This window comes from Callithrix jacchus, chromosome 16, assembly GCF_049354715.1.
Source record: "Callithrix jacchus isolate 240 chromosome 16, calJac240_pri, whole genome shotgun sequence".
NCBI lineage: Eukaryota > Metazoa > Chordata > Mammalia > Primates > Cebidae > Callithrix > Callithrix jacchus.
This window is the reverse complement of record NC_133517.1, coordinates 23,027,594-23,052,165: the sequence shown is the minus strand read 5'-3', so window position 1 is coordinate 23,052,165 and position 24,572 is coordinate 23,027,594. Positions and strand designations below refer to the sequence as shown.

Sequence of the window (24,572 nt, the reverse complement as noted above, 5' to 3'; positions counted from 1 at the left end):
TGTATTTTAGCAAAGATGGGCCAGGATGGTCTCAATCTCTTGACCTCATGATCCGCCCACCTTGGCCTCCCAAAGTGCTGGGATTACAGGCGTGAGCCACCTCACTTGGCGTATTTTTAAATATATAACACACTTTAATATATATTTGACAACTTTTCCTGGTATGTCATAAAAAAGACACTGAATAATTTTCATCTTACAAAATTTTTGAATAAAGGATATTAATAGTAAATCAAAGATAAGCAGTTAAGAGGCATGTAACCTGGTATTAAATTAAACTTTTAATTGCTTCATTTCTTTGCACACTGTTGTTTTACAAGGGAGGGTAAATGATTACTAAACAAGCAAAAAATGAATTTTCCTGTACAATTTATCATATCATAACTGATAACTTTTCCACTAATTCAAACACCTATTGGTATAAGATGCAAATTGTGTAGGTGTATAAGTGTTTGATTTTAAGAAATATCCCCCTAGCAAAACAAAAACTTAGCAGCAGCTAAAAGATACATAGCAAGCTATAAAGCTGAGAATAAACAGATTAGTAAAAAATAACCTTTCCCTATTCACTTTTTTTCAAAGTAACTATGAAGAAAAGGTATTTTATGACTAGCGTTATGCTTTCTGTATCAGAGTAGCCAAATTCTAAAGATCCCAATAAAAACTTAAAGAACAGAAATGTTACTGAACAATTTCAGAAATGTAAAAAAAAAAAAAAAAAAAAAAAAGTGATTAAAAACCTGAGCTTTTATTTGCAGCATCTTCTAGGTTCTCAGCATTTGAAGCGGCTAAATTTTGGTCTAGAGATACAACAGCCCTTTTATCTTCAGGTGTCCTTGCATCTGGGTTATGGTAGGCATCTATATTTTGTCTGTGCATCCTATTCAAATCAGCTGAGAGGAAAAAATAAGCCATTTATTTCAATAAACACATTTCTATAATTGGTATGCAAAATATATTTTTTTAAAATAGGGAATCAGAAAAACAATAGGACAAAGTTTGGAATAATTCAATGATATGTTGGTGCCCTGAAAACAGAAACAAAATTATCAAAACTTTTAAGATTTTCAGAAAATAACCCTGTAAAATAATCTCAATTAGTAGAGAAATTAAGGATACATAAATCTTTAACAAAAGATAAAAACCATATCAATTGTATCTATGTTACTTGGGAACTTACAATTTCTTTAATATAGGATATAGCAACAATTTAAAACAACTCATAGTGAAATTTACCCATCATCAGCCTCCTAAGGAAAACACAATCATGTGCAGTGGAATTTAAATATATATCCACAAATGACTTGGCAATCCTCCCCAAAGGGTAAAGCTCAGTTCCATTCCCCTTCAGTGGTGTCCAGAGTTAATAACTCACTTCTTGTGACTAGATATTGCAGAAATAAAGCTATATGACATCTGAGGCTACTTCATAAAAGAAATTATTTCTACCTTGCTTATCTATGGATCATTCACTCTGAAGAAAGCCAACTGCCATAATAAGGACACCAAGGGAGCCCCATGGAGAGGCCCATATGACAAGGAACTAAGGCTTCCTGAGCCCCGTGAGGGAGCCACATTGGAAATTAATCTTCCAGTCCCCAACAAGCCTCAGATAATTGCTGCCACAGTCAGTATCTTGAACTCCAACATTATGAGGGAATATGAGACAGAACCACCCAGCTAAACCACTCATAAATTAGTAACCCTCAGAACTGCAAGATAATACATGTTTATCATGCTAAAACACCAAGTTTTGGGGTAATTCATTATGTAGCAATAGATATCTAATAAACAGAGCAAAATTCTGAGCACCTAGAATTGTGTCAAACAACCAATCTCAAAAACAGAAATGAATAATTGCAGAACTCAAAAACTTCGAACAAAATAAAAAGTACCTCTTATCCACAAAACAAAAAAATCAAAAAACTGGAACAGTATGGCAGCACTGAAAGTGAACTTAAACCTGGATATAAGAAGTATTTACCAGGAAGCTTGCTATGTTCAAGAATGTATTTTGAACATGAATCACAATTAGAATTCCAGATAGAACACGGCAAGTAATATGCAAATGTTACAAAAGAGAATCGGAGTTCAGAATCAGGAAGGTTCACATTCTGTTACATTTAGGGCAGCTTAGACTTGTAAAATGAATAGGAGCTTCACAGATGAAGATAAGTAGGAAAGCATAATAGCGAAATAAAACAATGTGAGAAAGTGTTCTAAGCAGGTAAGACATGAAGAGTATTCTGGCAACATTAAAGTAGTCCAGCTAGACTAGAGCATAAAGCACATGTAATAGAGCAATGACAAGACTGGAAACTATGAATGAATAACTATTCTGGAATATCCTAAAATACATGCCAATGGCTCTCAATTTTGTTCTGTAGATGGCAATGGAGACAATTTTGGCTGTTGCAGAAGTCAGATTAATATATTAGTCTGGCCAGGCACAGTGGCTCATGCCTATAATCCCAGCCCTTTGGGAAGCCAAGGAGGGTGGATCACTTGAGCTCAGGAATTCAAGACCAGCCTGGACAACATGGTGAAACCCCATCTCTACTGAAAATACAAAAATTAGCTGGAAATGGTGGCATGAGCCTGTACTCCCAGCTAGTTGGACGGCTGAGGGGGTAGGATCACTTAAGCCCGGGAAGTGCAGGTTACAGTGAGTCAAAAATCATACCACTGCACTCCAGGGCTGGGTGACAGAGTGAGACCCTGTCTCAAAAAAGTAAAATTTAAAATGGTTGAGGGCAAAGAAAAACATTTGAAGATCATCTGTAGGAAAGCCTAAAGAGTAACACAGAAGTAAAAGAGATGACATGGAAGAGACTGAAGGAATGAGAAACACACAAGGTCAGATGACAGTCCTTAGAAGAAAGATCATGCTAACAAACCTAGCAGAGTCTAACTCTAGTTCATAATACATATCCAGTAAATATTCTCTGAAGTTTGGACAGTATCTCAGAGGATGCAGAGGACTTAGGAAAACAGCAACTGTCAAGGCAATTCAAAGAAGATAAAAGCTGAGTAAAAATCATTAAATTGAAGTTAGGACACCAGGCTTTTTGTTGACAATGTGGCATGGGGTGGTGGGGCTGGGAGGTAGAAGCTAGATGTTATATTATGGAAAAATAGTCCAGAAGAGGGTGGCAAGAAGTGGTAGCAAAAGTATGGACTACTTTTTGAATGTGTTTTATATGGCAAAGGAAGCATTTATTTTTGTTTTAATACAAATGACCTAAGCATGTTCAGAGGTAGAAAGAAGAAAGAAAAAATGCAAAGAGAAGAGATTGGGTGAAACCACAGAAAATGTGATTACAAGAAAATTCCCAAGTGCCAAGGACTGGCAAGGCAGACAGATCGTCTTGAAATAATCTACAGTTGAGCTGCCAAACTAGTGTTTAGAGGATGCAATCTTAGTTTGATAGTCACCTACACAAACTACACATTAGGAGATACCCTATATGTAAGCAAACTTCAGTAACAAATTATAGTTTACTGTTGTGATTATATACGGAATTCTTAGGTGGACTAATATTCAACATCTTTATATTAAGAGAAAATTAATTTCATTAGTGTATATAATTATTATTTAAGATTAAGACTATCCAATTTAGCAAGCAAAACAAATCCAAAAAATGATTTGGCAACTGGGCACTCCGTTACCATCTTTTTGTAAGATGGTAAAATAAATGATATGAAATTGGCTAAAAAATGAAAAATAAAAAAGGCACTTTGGTCAAGAGTAATTTATCAACTGCAAAGATAGGACTTTATTTTAAATGTAAATCATAACATTCAATATAAAATCAGGAGCACTATGTGCTCCTCACTGAGTGAAATTAGATTATAAAAGAGTTAATTGCCAGGCGTGGTGGCTCACGCCTGTAATCTCAGCACTTTGGGAGGCCAAAGCAGGCGGATCACAAAGTCAGGAGATCAAGACCATCCTGGCCAACATGGTGAAACCCTGTCACTACTAAAATACAAAAAGTTAGCCAGGCATGGTGGTACACGCCTGTAATCCCACAATTACTCAAGAGGCTGAGGCAGGGGAATTGTTTGAACTCAGGAAGTAGAGGTAGCAGTAAGCCGAGATCACGCCACTGCACTTCAGCCTGGCGACAGAACAAGACTCCATCTTAAAAAAAAAACCAAAGAGTTAACTTCACAAGTTAGCTGCTACTCTTTATACTTTGGTGGAAAATACCTACCAAAATATATTTTGTGAAGGGCTGAGATATCAATGTTACTATCATCAACCCAGGATTATTCAGCAATTCATGGGTGACACAGAAACTCTTTTATAATGACCTAATTCAGAGAGCTAAGCAAAATTCCCAACGCTGGCACTACTAATAATACATATTTGAAAATTAACCTAATTTAAAATACATACACTTACTTACAGAGTAAAATTCTAACTGGTGGCCCCAAAATAAATAAATCTCACAAACTTAAAAACATTTAAGTCATTAAAAGTATATTCTCTCCAGCTGGGTACAATGGCTCCTGCCTGTAATCCCAACACTTTGGGAGGATCATTTGGGGCCAGGAGTTTGAGACAAGCTGGACAACACAGTGAGACCCTGTCTCTAAAAAACTTTTTGTAACCTTAGCTGAGCATGGTGGCATGTGCCTGTAGTCCCTGCTACCTGGGGGGCTGAGGTGGGAAAATCGCTTGAGCCAGGGAGGTTGAGACTGCAGTGAGGCATGATCGTGCCACTGCAATATATAGCCTGGGCAACAGAGCAAGACCTTTTCTAAAAAAAAAAAAAAGTGTATTCTCTGACTAAAACAGAATACAAACTAGAATTGAACAAAAGAAAGCCCTCTGGAAAATGCCCTGATACTTGGAAATTTTTTAAGTTCACTTCCAAATAACTAATAGGGGTCAAAGAAAAGCCACAAAGAAAATCTGAAGATCATGCCACTGCATTCCAGTCCGGGCAACACAGTGACACTCCGTCTCAAAAAAAAAAGAAAAAAAAATTATGAACAACACCATGTGAATAAATAAAATGAATAATGTCCTTAAATAATTCAAATGACGAAAGCTGAAGTAAGAAGAAATAAACTAAGTATCTCTTTATTAAAGTGAATTGATAGTTTAAAACTTTCCTAAAAAGAAAATTCCCCACCCAGATTGCTTCATTGTGAATTCTCTGTGCCAGGCTGGAGTGCAGTGGCAAAATCTCAGTTGACTGCAACCTCCACCTCCCGGGTTCAAGCAACTTTCCTGCCCCAGCCTCCTGAGTAGCTGGGACTACAGGCACACACCACCTTGCCCAGCTAATTTTTGTATTTTTAGTAGAGACAGGGTTTCAACATGTTGGCCAAGATGGTCTCGATCTCTTGACCTCATGCTCCACACGCCTCAGCCTCCTAAAGTGCTGGGATTATAGGTGTGAACCACTGAGCCCGGCCTTCACTAGTGAATGCTAAACACCAAAAAAACATTTCCCAGCTAGGCACATCTGAAATCAGAGACAAGACAAGGATGTCTGCTCTCATGAATTCTAAACACTGTACTGGAGTTCCTAAACAATGCAAAGAAGGCATCAGATTGGAAAGGAAGAAGTAAAACTAACTACACTGACAGATGCTATGATTGCCTACATTAAAAATTCTCAGTACTTTGGGAGCCCAAGGAGGGAAGATCACTGGAGCTCAGGAGTTCAAGACTAGTCTAGGCAACATAAACATAGTGAAACCCTGTTTCTACCAAAAAAAAAAAAAAAATTAGCCATGTGTCATGGCACATACCTGTAAGTCCCAGCTACTCAGGAACTAAGGTGGAAGAATTGCCTCACCCCAGGAGGTCGAGGCTGCAGTGAGTCATGATTGCACCACTGTACTCCAGCTTCTTTGACAGAGCAGGACTGTCTCAAAAAAACAAGAACAAAAAAAAAAAAAAAAGAAAAAACATTTTCTAATTCATGTTATCAGGCCAGAATTACCCCGATACCAAAACCAGACAACATTATAAAAAATAAAAACCAGTATCTCTTGTGAGCCTAGACTCAAAAATCTCTGACAAAATACTAGCAAATCAAATTCTAACAAGAGGTATAAGAGACAATACAGCTTAGTTTATCCTAGGAATGCAAGATTGGTTGAACACTCAAAAATCAATGTAATTTACCATATGTCAGAAGGGTAAAGAGACCACATTATCATCTCAATAGATGCAGAAAAGCACCTAACAAAATTCAACATACACTCACGATGAAACCTCTCAGCAAACAAGGAATAGAACATCCTCAATGGGATAAAAGAAAAATCCAGTAAAAGCCTACAGCTAACTTAATGGTGAAAGACTGCTTTCCATCTGAATCAGAGACAAGACAAGGGTGGCTCCTCTCATGAATTCTAAACACTGTATTTCTATAGACCATCAACAAACAAATGAGTATTAAAATTTTTTTAATGTAACATTTTAAAATAGCTTCAAACCACATCAAATATTTAGGGATACAATTAACAAAATATACACAAGATCTGCCACCAAAAACTACAAAATATTGCTGAGAGAAATTAACTAGAAGTAATCAATGGATATACACTGCCCATTCATGGATGAAGAGACTCAATTGTATTAAGACGTTGGCTGTCCTAATATTGATCTATAGAGTCAATGCAATCCCAATGAAAATCCCACCATGCTTGTTAACATTGACAAAGTAATAGTAAAATATACAAAGAAGTTGAGTTGTCAAAACATCTTGAAAAAAGAACAAAACTGGGAGGACTCACACTTTTCAATTTCAAAACTTACCACAAAGCTACATAATCAAGAGAATCAGATATGGGCAAAAGGATAGACATATGGAGCAATGGAAAAGAGAGAGAGACAGAGACAGAGAGAAACTGTCACAGATTGGAGGAGACTAAAGAGACATGAACTAAATGCATTATAGGATCCTGGATTAGAGCCTAAAATAGGATAAGGACATTAGGGGAAAAATATGGTAAAATCCAAACAAGGTATGTAATTATCCACACTGTATCTAGGTTTATTTCTAGTTGTGATCATTGTGCCATGATTATCTAAGATGTTAACATCAAAGGAAACAGTGAAAGATACTCTCTATACCATCTTTGCAACTCTTTTAGGTCTTAATTTTACAATAGAAAGTTTTTTTTTAAATGAGGTATCACTGCACTTTCAATAAAATAACTAAAATTTTAAAGATGCATCATTTCAAGGGCTGATGAAAATTCAGAGCAACTAGAAATCTCATACTTTTCTTGTAGGAATGCAAAATGACACAGCAAAATTGGAGAATGTTCTGGCAGTTTCTTAGAAAATTAAACACTATTCAACCCAGCAATTCTATTCCTAGGCACTTACCCAAAAGAAAAAAAAATTTATGTTCACGCAAATATCTGTAAGTGAATGTTTCTAACAGCTTTATTCATAATAGCTTTAAACTGTAAACAGTCCAAATAATCATCAGATGGTAAATGGATAAACAACTGTGGTACCTCCAGACAAAGCAGTATTATTCAGTAATAAAAATAAGCTACTGACATATGTAACAACATAGATGAATCTCAAAAACACTATGCTAAAAGACAAATATCAGAAAAAAGACAGTATTTTCATGCCAGAAAGGAGATCACAGATTGGCAGGGGTGGATGAGTAAGTAAGACAACTGACTATAAAAGGATATGGGACTTTTCTGCAGTGCTGGAAATGTTCGACATCTTGATTGTAGCGGTGATAACTACCAGAAATAGTTGTTAAAACACACTGGAACAACCCCCAAGATAGCCAAATAGGAACAGCTCCGGTACACAGCTCCCAGCAAGATCAACTGAAGGCTGGTGATTTCCACATTTCCAACTGAGGTACCTGGTTCGTATCACTGGGACTGGCTGGACAGTGGGTGCAGCCCAAGGAGGGCAAGCTGAAGCAGGGTGGGGTGTCACCACACCCAGGACATGCAAGGGGCCGGGGAACTCCCTCTTCTAGCAAAGGGAAGCCATTAGGGACTGTTCCCTGCACTCTGGCCCAGATACCACGCTTTTCCCAAGGTCTTCACAACCTGCAGACCAAGAGATTTCCTCCAGTACCTACACAACCACCAGAGCCCTAGGTTTCCAGCAAAAAACTGGGCAGTAGTTTGGGCAGAAACAGAGCTAGCCACAGCAGTTCTTCTGTCATACCCCAGTGGTGCCTGGAATGCCAGCAAGACAGAACCATTCACTCCCCTGGAAAGCGGGCTGAAGCCAGGGAGCCAAGTGGTCTGGCTCGGCAGGTCCCACTCTCACGGAGACCAGCAAGCTAAGATCCACTGGCTTACAATTCTCCCAGCTAGCATAACAGACTGAGCTCAACCTGGGATGTTTGAGCTCAGTGTGGGGAAGGGTGTCCACCATGGCTGAGGCTCGAGAAGGCAGTTTCAACCCCACAGTGTAAGCAAAGCTGCCGAGAAGTTTGAACTGGGTGGGGCCCAACACAACTGAGCACCTGCAGACAGTCTCACTAGATATCAGAGCATCTCTGAAAAAAGGCAGCAGCCTATCAGGGACTTAAAAATAAAGCTCCCACCTTTCTGGGACAGAGCACCTGAGAAAAGGGGCGGTAGTGGGTACACCTTCAGCAGACCTAAACATCCCTCCCCGGCAGTTCTGAAGAAAGCAATGGATTTCCCAACACAGTATTTGAGCTCTGATAAAGGAAAGACTGCCTCCTCAAGTGGCTCTCTGACCCCCATGTATCCTGACTGGAAGACACCTCCCAGCAGGGGCTGAAAGACACCTCATACAGGACAGCTCTGGCTGGCATCTGGCAGGTACCCCCTGGGATGAAGCTACCAGAGAAAGAAACAAGCAGCAATTTTTGCTGTTCTGCAGCCTCCACTGGTGATTCCCAAGCAATCAGGGTCTGGAGTGGACCTCCAGCAAACTCCAGCAGACCTGCAGCAGAGGTGCCTGACTGTTAGAGGAAAGTACAAACAGAACGAAATAGTTTCAACATCAACAAAAAGGATGTCCACTCAAGACCCCATCCAAAGGTCACTGACCTCAAAGGCCAAAGGTAGATAAATAAATCCACAAAGATGAGAAGAAACCAGTGTAAAAAGATTGAAAACTCCAAAAACCAGAAGGCTTCTTCTTTAAGGGATCACAGCTCCTTGCCAGCAAGGGAACAAAACTGAATGGAGAATGAGTTTGACAGAAGCAGGCTTATGAAGGTGGATAATAACAAACTTCTCCAAGATAAAGGAGCATGTTCTTTTTTTTTTTCTTTGAGAGTCTCGCTCTGTCGCCCAAGCTGGTGTGCAGTGGCGTAATCTCAGCTCACTGCAACTTCAGCCTCCCAGGTTCAAGCAATTCTCCTGCCTCAGCCTACCAAGTAGCTGGGACTAGAGGCACATACCACCATGCCCAGCTAATTTTTTATATTTTTAGTAGAGACAGGGTTTCACCATGTTAGCTAGGATGGTCTCAACGTCCTGACCTCGTAATCTGTGTACCTTGGCTTCCCAAAGCGCTAGGACTACAGGCGTGAGCCAAAATGCCCAGCCAATGAGAAGCATGTTCTAACCCAATGCAAGGAAGCTAAGAACCTTGAAAAAAGGTTAGACAAATGCTAACTAAAATAACCAGTTTAGAGGAGAACATAAACGACCTGGGCTGAAAAACAAAGCACAGGAACTTTGTGAAGCATATACAAGTTTCAATAGCCAAATTGATCAAGTGGAAGAAAGGATATCAGAGAAGATCAACTCAATGCAATAAAGTGAGAAGCCAAGATTAGAGAAAAAAGAGTGAAAAGAAATAAAGCCTCCAAGAAATATGGGATTATGTGAGAAGACCAAATCTACATTTGATCAGTGTACCTGAAAGTGAAGGGGAGACTAAAACCAAGTCGGAAAACACTCTTCAGGATATTATCCAGGAGAACTTCCCCAACCTAGCAAGACAGGCCAACATTCAAATTCAGGAAATACGGAGACAAAGATACTCCTCGAGAAAAGCAGCCCCAAGACACAATCATCAGAACCACCAAGGTTGAAATAAAGGAAAAAATGCTAACGGCAGCCAGACAGAAAGGTCAGGTTACCCACAAAGGGAAGCCCATCATACCAACAGTGGATCTCTTGGCAGAAATCCCACAAGCCAAAAGAAAGTGAGGGCCAATATTCAACATTTTTAAAGAAAACAATTTTCGAACCAGAATTTCATATCCAGGCAAATTAAGCTTCAGAAGCAAAGGAAAAATAAAATCCATTAATGGACAAGCAAATGCTGAGAGATTTCGTCACCATCAGGTCTGCCTACAAGAGCTCCCAAAGGAAGCACTACATAAAAAGGAACAATCAGTACCAACCACTGCAATAACATAACAAATGTAAAGACCACTGATGCTAGGAAGAAACTGCATCAACTAACAGGCAAAATAACCAGCTAGCATCATAATGGCAGGATCAAATTCACACATAATATTAATCTTAAATGTAAATGGACCAAATGCCCCAATTAAAAGACACAGACTGGCAAACTGGATAAAGAGTCAAGACCCATTGGTGTGCTATATTCAGCAGACCCATTTCATGTGTAAAGACACACACAGGCTCAAAATAAAGGGATGGAGAAAGATTTACAAAGCAAACCGAAAGCAAAAGAAAGTACGGGATGCAATCTTAGTTGCTGATAAAACAGACTTTAAAACAACAAAGATCATAAGAGACAAAGAAGGGCATTACGTAATGGTAAAGGCATCAATGCAACAAGAAGAACTAACTGTCCTAACTACATATGCAGCCAATACAGGAGCACCCAAATACATAAAACAAGTTCTTAATTACTTATAAAGAGACTCAGACTCCCACACAATAAAAATAAGAGGCACTAACACCCCACTGTGAATATTAGACAGATCAATGAAACAGAAAATTAACAAGGATATCCAGGACTTGAACTCAGCTTTGGACCAAGTGGAGCTAATACACATCTACAGAACTCTCCACCCCAAATCAACAGAGTATACATTCTTCTCAGCACCACATCACACTTATTCTAAAATTGACCACATAATTGGAAGTAAAACACCCCTCAGCAAATGCAAAAGAATGGAAATCATAACAGTCTCTCAGACCACAGTACAATCAAATTAGAATTCAGGATTAAGAAACTCACTCAAAACCACACAACTACATGGAAACTGAACAACCTGCTCTTGAATGACTACTAGATAAATAATGAAATGAAGGCAGAAATAAAGATGTTCTTTGAAAAAAATGAGAATGAAGACACAACGTACCAGAATCTCTGGGACACATTTAAAGCAGTGTGTAGAGAAAATTTATAGCACTAAATGCCCCAAAGAGAAAGAAGGAAAGCTCTAAAATCAACACCCTAACTTCAAAATTAGAAGAAGTAGAGAAGCAACAACAAACAAATTCAAAAGCCAGCAGAAGACAGGAAATAACTAAAATCAGAGCTTAACTGAAGGAAATAGAGACAACAAAAAAACCCTTAAAAAAAAAAAAAAAAAAATCAGTGAATCCAGGAGCTGGTCTTTTGATAAGCTCAACAAAATAGACTGCTAGTGAGATTACTGAAGAAAAGACAGAAGAATCAAATAGATACAATAAAAAATGATAACAGCAATATCACTACTGATCCCATAGAAATACAAACTTCCATTAGAGAATACCATAAACACCTCTTCACAAATAAAACAGAAAATCTAGAAGAAATGAATAAATTCCTGGACACTTACACCCTCCCAAGACTAAACCACAAAGAAGTTAAATCCCTGAATAGACTAATAACAAGGTCTGAAATTGAGCCAGCAATTTATAGCCTACCAAACAAAAAAAGTCCAGGACCAGGGTTCACAACCACATTCTACCAGAGGTACAAAGAGGAGTTGGTACCACTCCTTTTGAAACTATTCCAAACAATACAACAAGAGTGAATCCTCCCTAACTCATTTTGTGAGGCCAACATCATCCTGATACAAAAACCTGGCAAAGACACAACTGAAAAAGAAAATTTCAGGCCACTATCACTAATGAACATCAATGCAAAAATCCTCAATAAAATACTGGCAAACCGAATCCAACAGCACATCAAGAAGCTTATCCGTCATGATCAAGTCGGCTTCATCCCTGGAATGCAAGGCTGGTTCAACATACACAAATCAATAAACATAATCCATCACATAAACAGAACCAAAGACAAAAACCACAATTATGGAAAGCCTTCGACAAATTCAACAACCCTTCATGCTAATAATTCAATAAACTAGGTACTGATGCCCAGATATCTCAAAATACAAGAGCTATTTATGACAAACCCATAGCCAGTATCATACTTAATGGGCAAAAACTTGTGCCTTTGAAAACTGGCACAAAACAAGGATACCCTCTCTACCACTCCTATTCAAGACAGTATTGGAAGTTCTAGCCAGGGCAATCAGGCAAGAGAAAGAAATAAAGTGTATTCAAATAGATAAAGAGGAAGTCAAATTATCTCTATTTGCAGATTACGAAAACTCCATCATCTCTGCCCAAAATCCCCTGAAGCTGACAAGCAACTTCAGCAAAGTCTCAGGATACAAAATCAATATGCAAAAAAATCACAAGCATTCCTATACACCAATAACAGACAGAGTCACAGCATGAGTGAACTCCCATTCATAATTGCTACAAAGAGAATTAAATATCTATGAATGCAACTTACAAAGGATATGAAGGACCTCTTCAAGGAGAACTAAAAACCTTATTTCCACTGCTCAGACACAAACAAATGGAAAAACATTCCATATTCATGGGTAGGAAGAAACAATATTGTGAATATGTCCATACTGTCCAAAGTAATCTACAGATTGAATGCTATCCTCATCAAGCTACCACTGACTTTCTTCACAGAATTGGAAAAAAACACCTTAAATTTCATACAGAACCAAAAAAGAGCCCATATAGCCAGGAGAATACTGGTACCAAAACAGATATATAGACCAATGGGATGAACAGAGGCCTCGGAAACAATGCCACACACCTACAACCATCTGATCTTTGACAAACCTGACAAAAAAAAGCAATGGAGAAAGGATTCCCTATTTAATAATGATGTTGGGATAACTGGCTAGCCATATGCAGAAAGCTGACACTGGATCCCTTCCTTACACCTTATACAAAAATTAACTCCAGATGGATTAAAGATTTAAAGTAAGACCTAAAACTATAAACACCCTAGAAAGAAAACCTAGGCAATACCATTCAGGACACAGGCATGGGCAAGGATTTCATGACTAAAACATCAAAAGCAATGGCAACAAAAGCCAAAATAGACCAATGGGATCTAATTAAACTAAAGAGTGTCTACCCAGCAAAAGAAACTATCATTAGAGTGAACTGGCAACCAAAAGAATGGGAAAAAATTTTTTAAATCTACACATCTGACAAAGGGCTAATATCTAGAATCTATGAAGAACTTAAATTTACAAGAAAAAACAACCCCAAAAAGTGGATGAAGGATATAAACAGACACTTTTCAAAAGAAGACATTTATGCGGTCAACAAACATGAAAAAAAGGGCATCATCACTGGTCATTAGAGAAATGCCAATCAAAACCACACTGAGATACCATCTCACACCAGTTAGAATGGCTATTATTTAAAAAACCAGAAGACAACAGAAGCTGGAGAGGATGTGGAGAAGTAGAAAACACTTTTACACTTTTTGTGGGAGTGTATAAATTATTTCAACCATTGTAGAAGACAGTGTGGCAATTCCTCAAGGATCTAGAAATAGAAATACCACCTGACCCAGCAATCCCATTACTGGGTATATACCCAAAGAATTATAAATCATTCTACTATAAAGGCACATGCACACGTATGTTTATTGTGGCACTGTTCAGAATAGCAAAGACTTGGAACCAACCCAAACACCCATCAATGATAGACTGGATAAAGAAAATGTGGCACATATACACCATGGAATACTGTGCAGCCATAAAAAAAGGATGGATTCATGCCCTTTGCAGGGACATGGATGAAGCTGGAAACCATCATTCTCAGCAAAGTAACACAAGAACAGAAAATCAAACGCCGCATGTTGTCACTCATAAGGGGGAGTTGAACAAGGAGAACACATGGACACAGGGAGGGGAACATCACACACCAGGGAATGTTGTGGGGTACGGGAGATATGGGAGAAATCGCTTTAAGAGAAATATCTAATGTAGATGACGGGGTGATGGATGCAACCAACCACCATGGCACGTGTATACCTATGCAACAAACCCTCATGTTCTGCACATGGACCCCAGAATTTAAAGTACAATTAAAGAAACACACAGACACACACTGAACTTGAAAAATATATATAGATAACTAATCATCCTGTTAATCAATTGGAACTATGAGATACCATCTTTCAAGTCTGTTTTTAATTTTATCTTTTAATTTTATTTTTATTGACATTTTTCTTTCGGTGTCTATTTTTTAACATTTGACATCTATGGTTTCACATAAAGTTTCAAATAACCTAAATAAAGAAATTTAATGAAGAACTGAGAAAGACAACAAAGTACCGTAAAAATAATTAAAATGAGAAATATTTAAAGACGTGATACTATCTTTTGCATAAATTAACATACTTTTTTAATAAAAATTAGCTGGGCATGGTGGTGTGTACCTGTAATCCCAGCTACTCGGCAGGCTGAGGCAGAAGAATTGCTTGAACCAGGGAGTAGGAGTTGCAGTGAGCCGGGACCGTGCCACTGCACTCCAGCCTGGTGACAGAGCTAGACTTCACCTCAAAAAACAAAAAACAAAACAAACATATTTTTGTATTTTATTAATAAACTATGCTTTATAAAGGGATCTTCTTGGCAGGGCATGGTGGCTCACACCTGTAATCAAGCACTTTGGAAGGCTGAGGCAGGTGGATCATGAGGTCAGAAGATTGAGACCATCCTGGCCAACATAGTGAAACCTGCCCCCCATCTCTACTAAAATATACAAATTAACTAGGCATGGTGGTGTGTGCCTGTAGTCCAAGCTACTTGGGAGGCTGAGGCAGGAGAATCACTTGAACCTGAGAGGCAGAGGTTGTAGTAAGCCGAAATCATGCCACTTCACTCCAGCCTGGCGACAGAGTAAGACTCTGTCCAAAAAAAAAAATAGATCTTAGAGAGCTAAGGGTGCAGAGTAAAGATTCAATTTTATTAATTTCTTTTGAATAAATGATCAAAAAAACAAGAGTAATTAGAAAAGTGAGCAGCAGAATTAAAGTTAGCCAAGATAATGAACAGATGTTATATGGTTTAGTCATCAGACTGCTCTATACTACACATTTCAAATGTAAAGTTCTCACCTTCTCTAAAATGTAGCAGCTACATTGGGTGTAGTAGCTCACACCTGTAATCCCAGCACTTTGGGAGGCCAAGGCAGGTGGATCAACGCAGGTCAGGAGTTCAAGACCAGCCTGACCACCATGGTGAAACCGTGTCTCTCCTAAATACACAAAATTAGGCAGGTATGGTGGTGCATGCTTATAACCCCAGCTATTCCAGAAGCTGAGGCAGCAAAACTGCTTGAACCCAAGAGGCGGAGGTTGCAATGACCTGAGATTGCGCCATTGCATTCCAGCCTGGGTGACAGAACAAAATCCATTTCCCCACCCCCCAAAAAATGTAGCAACCACATACTGATACCTTTTTTTTTTTTTTTTTCCTGAGATGGAGTCTTACTCAGTCGGCAGGCTGACGTGCAATGGTGCGATCTCAGCTCACTGCAACCTCCGCCTCCCAGGTTCAAGTGATTCTCCTGCCTCAGCCTCCAAGTAGCTGGGACTATAGGCATACACCACCACGTCCAGCTAATTTCTGTATTTTTAGTAAAGATGGAGTTTCACCACGTTCGCCAGGATAGTCTTGATCTCTTGACCTCGTGATCCACCTGCCTCAGCCTCCCTAAGTGCTGGGATGACAGGCATGAGCCACAGCACCCAGCCATAAACTGATATTCTTTAAGTGATGAGTATACTTGCTTTGAAAATACCATTAAAAGAGTTCTACTGTATTCGATAAAATGTCTTTTCTATTTCATGGCATGAAGACAGCATTAAATAAGCCCACATTACTATTAAAAATTGAAATCTCAAACATTTTCTCCATACTCATTAGGTCAAGCAATTCTAAAACAATGTTTTATAATTTAATAACCCACATTTATCTTCCTCACTTCCACCAATTAAAGGCATACAAAACACCATAACTGTATTCTTTTAACTAGAAATAGGTAGAGGTAAGATTTTAGAAAAATGTTCTATCCCGGAGAACAACCCAGGATTGGAGCCCGCGTTGAATTCGCAAACGGTGAGTCAGTGCTGCATTTCCAGACTGATCTTTGTTGCCCACAGAACGGGGAAACTCCCAAGTATAAAAACACACGGGACGCCAGGCAGTAGGTCTGCCTGGCGAAGCCGGCAGCCGGGGCGGCGGCGGCCGGCCCTACCCAGCAATCCCCACAGGGCGCGCTTGTCCGGGTGCCTTGTTGAACCGGCAACCTGAGACTTGAGAGGGCTGGACTTGGGACTGAGCGAGACTTGCACAGTGGCCCAGCCCAGGGGATTGCAGGAACAGATCGCTTGGGATACCCAGTGGGACGAACAAAACCGCGATTTCAAACTATCCCGGGCAGACGGTCCGAGACACTCTGTGGGGGAGGGGCGTCCACCACTGCGGAGGCAACCTGCCCCAACTGATATACGCGCCCACTGCTGAGGCAGCCAGCCGTTGCCGAGGCAACCCGCCCCAACTGAGATACACGCCCACTGCTGACGCAGCCAGCCGTTGCCGAGGCAACCCGTCCCTACTGAGATACATGCCCACTGCTGATGCAGCCTGCCGTTGCTGAGGCAACACGCTACAACGAAGAGACTCCGCCGCAGGCCGTGGCGGAGACCACAGCAGAGCCGGCAGGAACAGCGCGAATCACACAACAGCAGGGCGGAGCCTCGGCAGCCAAACAGTGGCTAGTCTGCCTTTGAGCTGGGCAGGACACCGGATCGGACATCCAAAAATAAAGCCCAAACCCCTCAACACAGAGCATTTGAGAAAAAAAAAAAAGGGTTGTTTAATGAGCTGTGTTGCAGCAGAATCAAACATAGCAGCCTAACAGCCCTGAATGAACAACAGAGTGCACAGCTCAGCAATTAAACCCCTATAAAGTACAAACTGTCTCCTCAAGCAGCTCCCTGACCCCTCTATATCCAAAAGACTGTCATTAGGCAGACATCATCCTGGGACAAAGAGAGCAGAAAAAGAAACTGGTAGCATCCCTCGCTGTGCCACGGCTACTAGAGGTGCACCCCAGACAAGCAGGGTCTGGAGCGGACCTCAACAGTCGTACAGCGAAGGGGCTAGACTGGTACAAGGAAAACCAAGCAACAGAAATACTTCATCATCAACATTCTGGGTGTCCACTCAGAGACCCAAACGAAAAGTCAGCAACTACGCAGACGACCAGCGGACAAATCCACAAAGATGGGAAGAAACCAGCGCTAAAAGGAGGAAAACACCCGAAACCAGAACACATCGCCTCCTAGAAAGGACCAAAACTCCTCACCAGCAAGGGAACAAAGCTGGACGGAGAATGACTGTGACGAAATGACGGAATTAGACTTCAGAAGATGGATAATGAGAAACTTTTGTGAGCTAAAAGATCATGTATTAAATCAATGCAAAGAAACTAAGAACCTTGAAAAAAGATTTGAAAAAAGATTCGAGGAAATGATAACAAGAATGGATACCTTAGAGAGGAATATGAATGAATTAAAGGAGCTGAAAAACACAATACGAGAACTTCGCGAAGCAAACGCAAGTTTCAATAGCCGAATTGACCAAGCAGAAGAAAGAATATCTGAAGTCGAAGACCAACTCAATGAAATAAAATGAGAAACCAAGATCAGAGAAAAAAGCGCAAAAAGGAATGAACAAAGTCTCCAAGAAATGTGGGACTATGTGAAAAGACCTAACCTACGTTTGATAGGTGTACCAGAAGGGGACGAAGAGAATGAATCCAAGCTGGAAAATACTCTTCAGGACATCATCCAGGAAAATTTCCCCCACCTAGCAAGACAAGCCAACACTCAATTGCAGGAAATACAGAGAACACCACAAAGATATTCCGCAAGAAGAGCAACCCCAAGGCACATAATCGTCAGATTCAACAGGGTTGAAATAAAGGAGAGAATACTAAGGGCAGCCAGAGAGAAAGGTCGGGTCACCCACAAAGGGAAGCCCATCAGACTCACAGCAGATCTCTCGGCAGAAACACTACAAGCCAGAAGAGAGTGGGGGCCAATATTGAACATTCTTAAAGAAAAGAACTTTCAACCCAGAATTTCATATCCAGCCAAACTGAGCTTCAGAAGTGAAGGAAGAATAAAATCCTTTGCGAACAAGCAAGTACTCAGAGATTTTGTCACCACCAGGCCTGCTTTACAAGAGCTCCTAAAAGAGGCACTACACATAGAAAGGATCAATCAGTACCAGCCATTCCAAAATCACACTGAATGCTAAAGAGCTTCAACATAATGAAGAATCTACAACAACTAACAGGCAAAACAGCCACTTAGAATCAAAATGGCAGTATCAAATTCACACATAACAATATTAACCCTAAATGTAAATGGACTAAATGCACCAATCAAAAGACACAGACTGGCAAATTGGATAAAAATCCAAAACCCATCAGTGTGCTGTATCCAGGAAACCCATCTCACATGCAAGGATACACAAAGGCTCAAAATAAAGGGATGGAGGAAGATTTACCAAGCTAATGGAAAGCAAAAAAAAGCAGGAGTTGCAATTCTCATCTCTGATAAAATAGACTTTAAAGCAACAAAGATCAAAAGAGACAAAGAAGGCCATTACATAATGGTAAAAGGATCGATACAACAAGAAGAGCTAACGATCCTAAACATATATGGACCCAACACAGGAGCACCCAGATACATAAGGCAAGTTCTTAATGACTTACAGAAGGACTTAGACTCCCACACAATAATAGTGGGAGACTTTAACACTCCACTGTCAATACTAGACAGATCAACCAGACAGAAAATCAACAAGGATACCCAGGGCTTGAACTCAGACCTGGAGCAAGCAAACCTGGTGGACATTTACAGAACTCTCCACCCCAAATCCACAGAATACACATTCTTCTCAGCACCACATCACACCTACTCTAAAATTGACCACATAATTGGAAGTAAAGCACTGCTCAACAAATGCAAAACAACTGAAATCATAACAAACAGCCTCTCAGACCATAGTGCAATCAAGTTAGAACTCAGAATTCAGAAACCGACCCAGAACCGCACAGCTTCATGGAAACTGAACAACTGGCTCTTGAATGTTGACTGGGTAAACAACGAAATGAAGGCAGAAATAAAGAAGTTCTTCGAAACCAATGAGAATGAAGACACAACGTGCCAGAACCTCTGGGACACATTTAAAGCAGTCTCTAGAGGAAAGTATATAGCAATAAGTGCCCATATGAGGAGAATGGAGAGATCCAAAATTGACACCCTATCGTCAAAATTGAAAGAGCTAGAGGAGCAAGATCAAAAAAACTCAAAACCCAGCAGAAGACAAGAAATTACTAAGATCAGAGCTGAGCTGAAGGAGATTGAGACACGAAAAACCCTTCAAAAAATCAATAAATCCAAGAGCTGGTTTTTTGAAAAGATCAACAAAATAGACAGACCACTAGCCAGATTGATTAAAAATAAAAGAGAGAACAACCAAATAGATGCAATAAAAAATGATAAAGGGGAAATCACCACAGATTCCACAGAAATTCAAACCATCATCAGAGAATATTACAAACAACTCTATGCGCATAAACTAGTAAACCTGGAAGAAATGGATAAATTCCTGGACTCCTGTGTCCTCCCAAGCCTAAACCAGGAGGAAGCTGAAACTATGAATAGACCAATAACAAGGTCTGAAGTTGAGGCAGCAATTAAGAGCCTACCTCACAAAAAAAGCCCAGGTCCAGATGGGTTCACAGCCGAATTCTACCAGACACACAAGGAGGAGCTGGTACCATTCCTTCTAAAACTATTTCAAACAATCCAAAAAGAGGGAATCCTTCCCAAATCATTTTATGAAACCAACATCATCCTGATACCAAAACCCGGCAGAGACCCAACGAGAAAAGAAAACTTCAGGCCAATATCCATGATGAACATAGATGCAAAAATCTTCAATAAAATATTGGCAAGCCGATTGCAACAGCAAATCAAAAAACTTATTCATCATGATCAAGTAGGATTCATCCCAGGGATGCAAGGCTGGTTCAACATACGCAAGTCTATCAACGTAATTCACCACATAAACAGAACCAAAAACAAAAACCACATGATTATCTCAATTGACGCAGAGAAGGCATTTGACAAAATTCAACAGCCCTTTATGCTAAAAACCCTCAATAAACTCGGTATCGATGGAACGTATCTCAAAGTAATAAAAGCTATTTATGACAAACCAACAGCCAATATCATACTGAATGGGCAAAAACTGGAAGCATTCCCTTTGAAATCTGGTACTAGACAAGGATGCCCTCTCTCACCACTCCTATTCAATATAGTACTGGAAGTTCTAGCCAGAGCAATCAGGCAAGAAAAAGAAATAAAGGGTATTCAAATAGGAAAGGTGGAAGCCAAATTGTCTCTATTTGCAGACGACATGATAGTATACCTAGAAGACCCCATCACCTCAGCCCAAAAACTCCTGAAACTGATAAACAACTTCAGCAAAGTCTCAGGATATAAAATCAATGTGCAAAAATCACAAGCATTCGTCTACACCAATAACAGACTTAAAGAAAGCCAAATCAAGAGCGAACTGCCATTCGCAATTGCTACAAAAAGAATAAAATACCTTGGAATACAACTCACAAGGAACGTAAGGGACCTCTTCAAGGAGAACTACAAACCACTGCTCAACGAAATCAGAGAGGACACAAACAGATGGAGAAACATTCCATGTTCATGGTTAGGAAGAATTAATATCGTGAAAATGGCTATACTGCCCAAAGTAATTTACAGAATCAACGCTATCCCCATCAAGCTACCATTGACTTTCTTCACAGAACTGGAAAAAACCACCATGAACTTCATATGGAACCAAAAGAGAGCCCGCATAGCCAAGTCAATTCTAAGCAAAAAGAACACAGCGGGGGGCATCACACTACCGGATTTCAAACTATACTACAAGGCTACAGTAATCAAAACAGCATGGTACTGGTACCAAAACAGAGATATAGACCAATGGAACAAAACAGAGGCACCGGAGGCAACACAACATACATACAACTATTCAATCTTTGATAAACCTGACAAAAACAAGCAATGGGGCAAGGATTCCATGTTTAACAAATGGTGTTGGGAAAACTGGCTAGCCATGTGCAGAAAGCAGAAACTGGACCCCTTCCTGACACCTTACACTAAAATTAACTCCAGATGGATTAAAGACTTAAACATAAGACCTGGCACCATAAAAACCCTAGAAGGAAATCTAGGCAAAACTATCCAGGACATAGGAGTAGGCAAGGACTTCATGAACAAAACACCAAGAGCATTGGCAACAAAAGCCAAAATAGACAAATGGGACCTAATCAAACTCCACAGCTTCTGCACGGCAAAAGAAACAGTCACTAGAGTGGATCGGCAACCAACAGAATGGGAAAAAATTTTCGCAGTCTACCCATCTGACAAAGGGCTGATATCCAGAATTTACAAACAACTCAAGCAGATTTACAGGAAAAAAACAAACAAGCCCATTCAAAAGTGGGCAAAGGATATGAACAGATACTTTACGAAAGAAGACATATATGAGGCCAACAATCATATGAAAAAATGCTCATCGTCACTGGTCATCAGAGAGATGCAAATCAAAACCACATTGAGATACCATCTCACGCCAGTTAGAATGGCGATCATCAAAAAATCTGGAGACAACAGATGCTGGAGAGGATGTGGAGAAAAAGGAACACTTTTACACTGTTGGTGGGAGTGTAAATTAGTTCAACCATTGTGGAAGACAGTGTGGCAATTCCTCAAGGCCTTAGAAATAGAAATTCCATTTGACCCAGCAATCCCATTACTGGGTATATATCCAAAAGACTATAAATCGTTCTACTATAAGGACACATGTACACGAATGTTCATTGCAGCACTGTTTACAATAGCAAAGACCTGGAATCAACCCAAATGCCCACTGGTAATAGACTGGATTGGAAAAATGTGGCACATATACACCATGGAATATTATGCAGCAATCAGAAATGATGAGTTCGTGTCGTTTGTAGGGACATGGATGAATCTGGAAAACATCATCCTCAGCAAACTGACACAAGAACAGAAAATGAAACACCGCATATTCTCACTCATAGGTGGGTGATGAAAAATGAGAACACATGGACACAGGGAGGGGAGTACTAAACACTGGGGTCTATTGGGGGGAAAAGGGGAGGGCCAGTGGGAGGGGGAGGTGGGGAGGGATAGCCTGGGGAGAAATGCCAAATGTGGGTGAAGGGGAGAAGAAAAGCAAAGCACACTGCCATGTGTGTACCTACGCAACTGTCTTGCATGCTCTGCTCATGTACCCCAAAACCTATAATCCAATAAAAAATTAAAAAAAAAAAAAAAAAAGAAAAATGTTCTATCCCAATGTTTTCTAATGTTTCAGTCAGTGAAACACAACTTTCACGCTAACTAGCATATTTCTATCAATTTACAATTTAAATTTACTGTAGCAAAGATTGGCCATAGGGCTATTAATCCTATGTCCTCCTGAGCGTAAAGGAAGGTAAACTTCCCAGCCTCCCAAGCAGTTAGGTTAGACCCTATATAGGTCTGAACAATGGAAAGAAGGCAAAAGTGATCTTCCTCCACATCCAGGCCAGGCCCCAACAAAATCCTCAATTTGTCCCAGGACAAGAAGAAAAGGACTCTAAAATGAAGCAATAATACAATAGATCCCCGAGTCACTTCTTGCAGGAGAACCACCCAACAGCATCAGAGTGGGACAAAAGTGGATGCCTACAAGAGAGGCCTCAAGCTTCTGAGAATTTGGGTTTGCTTTTTACAGCACTTTCCATTAAGTAGAAACCTGGACTAACACCTTTAATTTCTTTAAAAAAAAAATGTTACAGCACTATAAATGGAAAACTAGTGTTTTTCTTATATATTTTCAAGTAAACACTTATTTATTAAAATAAGAAATGCTGGCCGGGCGCGGTGGCTCAAGCCTGTAATCCCAGCACTTTGGGAGGCCGAGGCGGGTGGATCACGAGGTCAAGAGATCGAGACCATCCTGGTCAACATGGTGAAACCCGGTCTCTACTAAAAAATATACAAAAAATTAGCTGGGCATGGTGACACGTGCCTGTAATCCCAGCTACTCAGGAGGCTGAGGCAGGAGAATTGCCTGAACCCAGGAGGCGGAGGTTGCCGTGAGCCGAGATTGCGCCATTGCACTCCAGCCTGGGTAACAAGCGCAAAACTCCATCTCAAAAATAAATAAATAAATAAATAAAATAAGAAATGCTTAGCTAGGCATCATCTAAAATCATTTCATTGATAATGTAATAAGAGTTCCACTCTTTCAAAACTGTGAGAAAATTATTAATGAAGTGAAGATAGAAAAGGAACAAACCTTTTGGGAAGAAAAAAGAGTTATTAAAATTAAAGTAGGCCGGGCACAGTGACTCATGCCTGTAATCCCAACACTTTGGGAGGTCAAGGTGAGTGGATCACCTAAGGTCAGGAGTTTGAGACCAGCCTGACCAACATGGCGAAACCCCATGTCTACTAAATATACAAAAATTAGCCAGGCATGGTGATGGATGCTTGTAAAGCCCAGAGACTAGGGAGGCTGAGGTAGAATTGATTCAACCCGGAAGGCAGAGGTTGCAGTGAGCCGAAATGGTGCCATGGCACTCCAGCCTGGGCGACAGAGTGAAACTCCGTCTCAAAAAAATAAAGTGGGCCTCAAATATATCTTTAAAAACACATACACACACACATACACGCACACATTTAACAATAAACCAAAGGCATAATACATAAGAATTCTAACTCAACAACCAATCTTTCAATTCTATCACTCATCTATTCCTATAATACCTAAAGAACATGAAATGTGTACCTTTGCTCTACTTTTATTCTGCTTAACTAACAGCTAAGCAGAGACCATCCTAACACATACAACGGTCCTTTGTAACCACGGATTCCACATCTGTAGATTCAACCAACCACAAATCGAAAACATTAAAAAACAAAAAAAATTGATGCTTTCATCTGTGCTGAACATGTAAAAAGTCTTTTTTTCTTGTCATTATTCCCTAAGCAATACAAGATCACAACTATTTACATAGCATTTTCACTGTATTAGGTATTACAAGTATTCTAGAGATGATTTAAAGTATACAGGCGGATGTGTGTAGGTTATATGTAAACACTATACCAATTTTTTATCAGGAACTTCAGCATCCATCGATTTGAGTATTCACAGGAGATCCTG

The 24,572-nt window shown here is 40.0% G+C and overlaps 1 protein-coding gene across 26 annotated transcripts in view; it reads right to left on the bottom strand.

The window, feature by feature from the left end:
• CSPP1 (centrosome and spindle pole associated protein 1) overlaps positions 1-24,572 on the bottom strand; it is a 148,417-nt gene that overhangs the window by 40,268 nt on the left and 83,577 nt on the right. For 17 of the 26 annotated variants that reach the window (XM_078352583.1, XM_078352591.1, XM_035276411.3 and 14 more), the window contains one exon: positions 741-893. The exons of the other annotated variants lie outside the window; for them this stretch is intronic. In XM_078352583.1, coding sequence (XP_078208709.1) covers positions 741-893 — 153 coding nt within the window. The remainder of the gene's footprint in view (positions 1-740; positions 894-24,572) is intronic. 26 annotated transcript variants of the gene reach the window in all.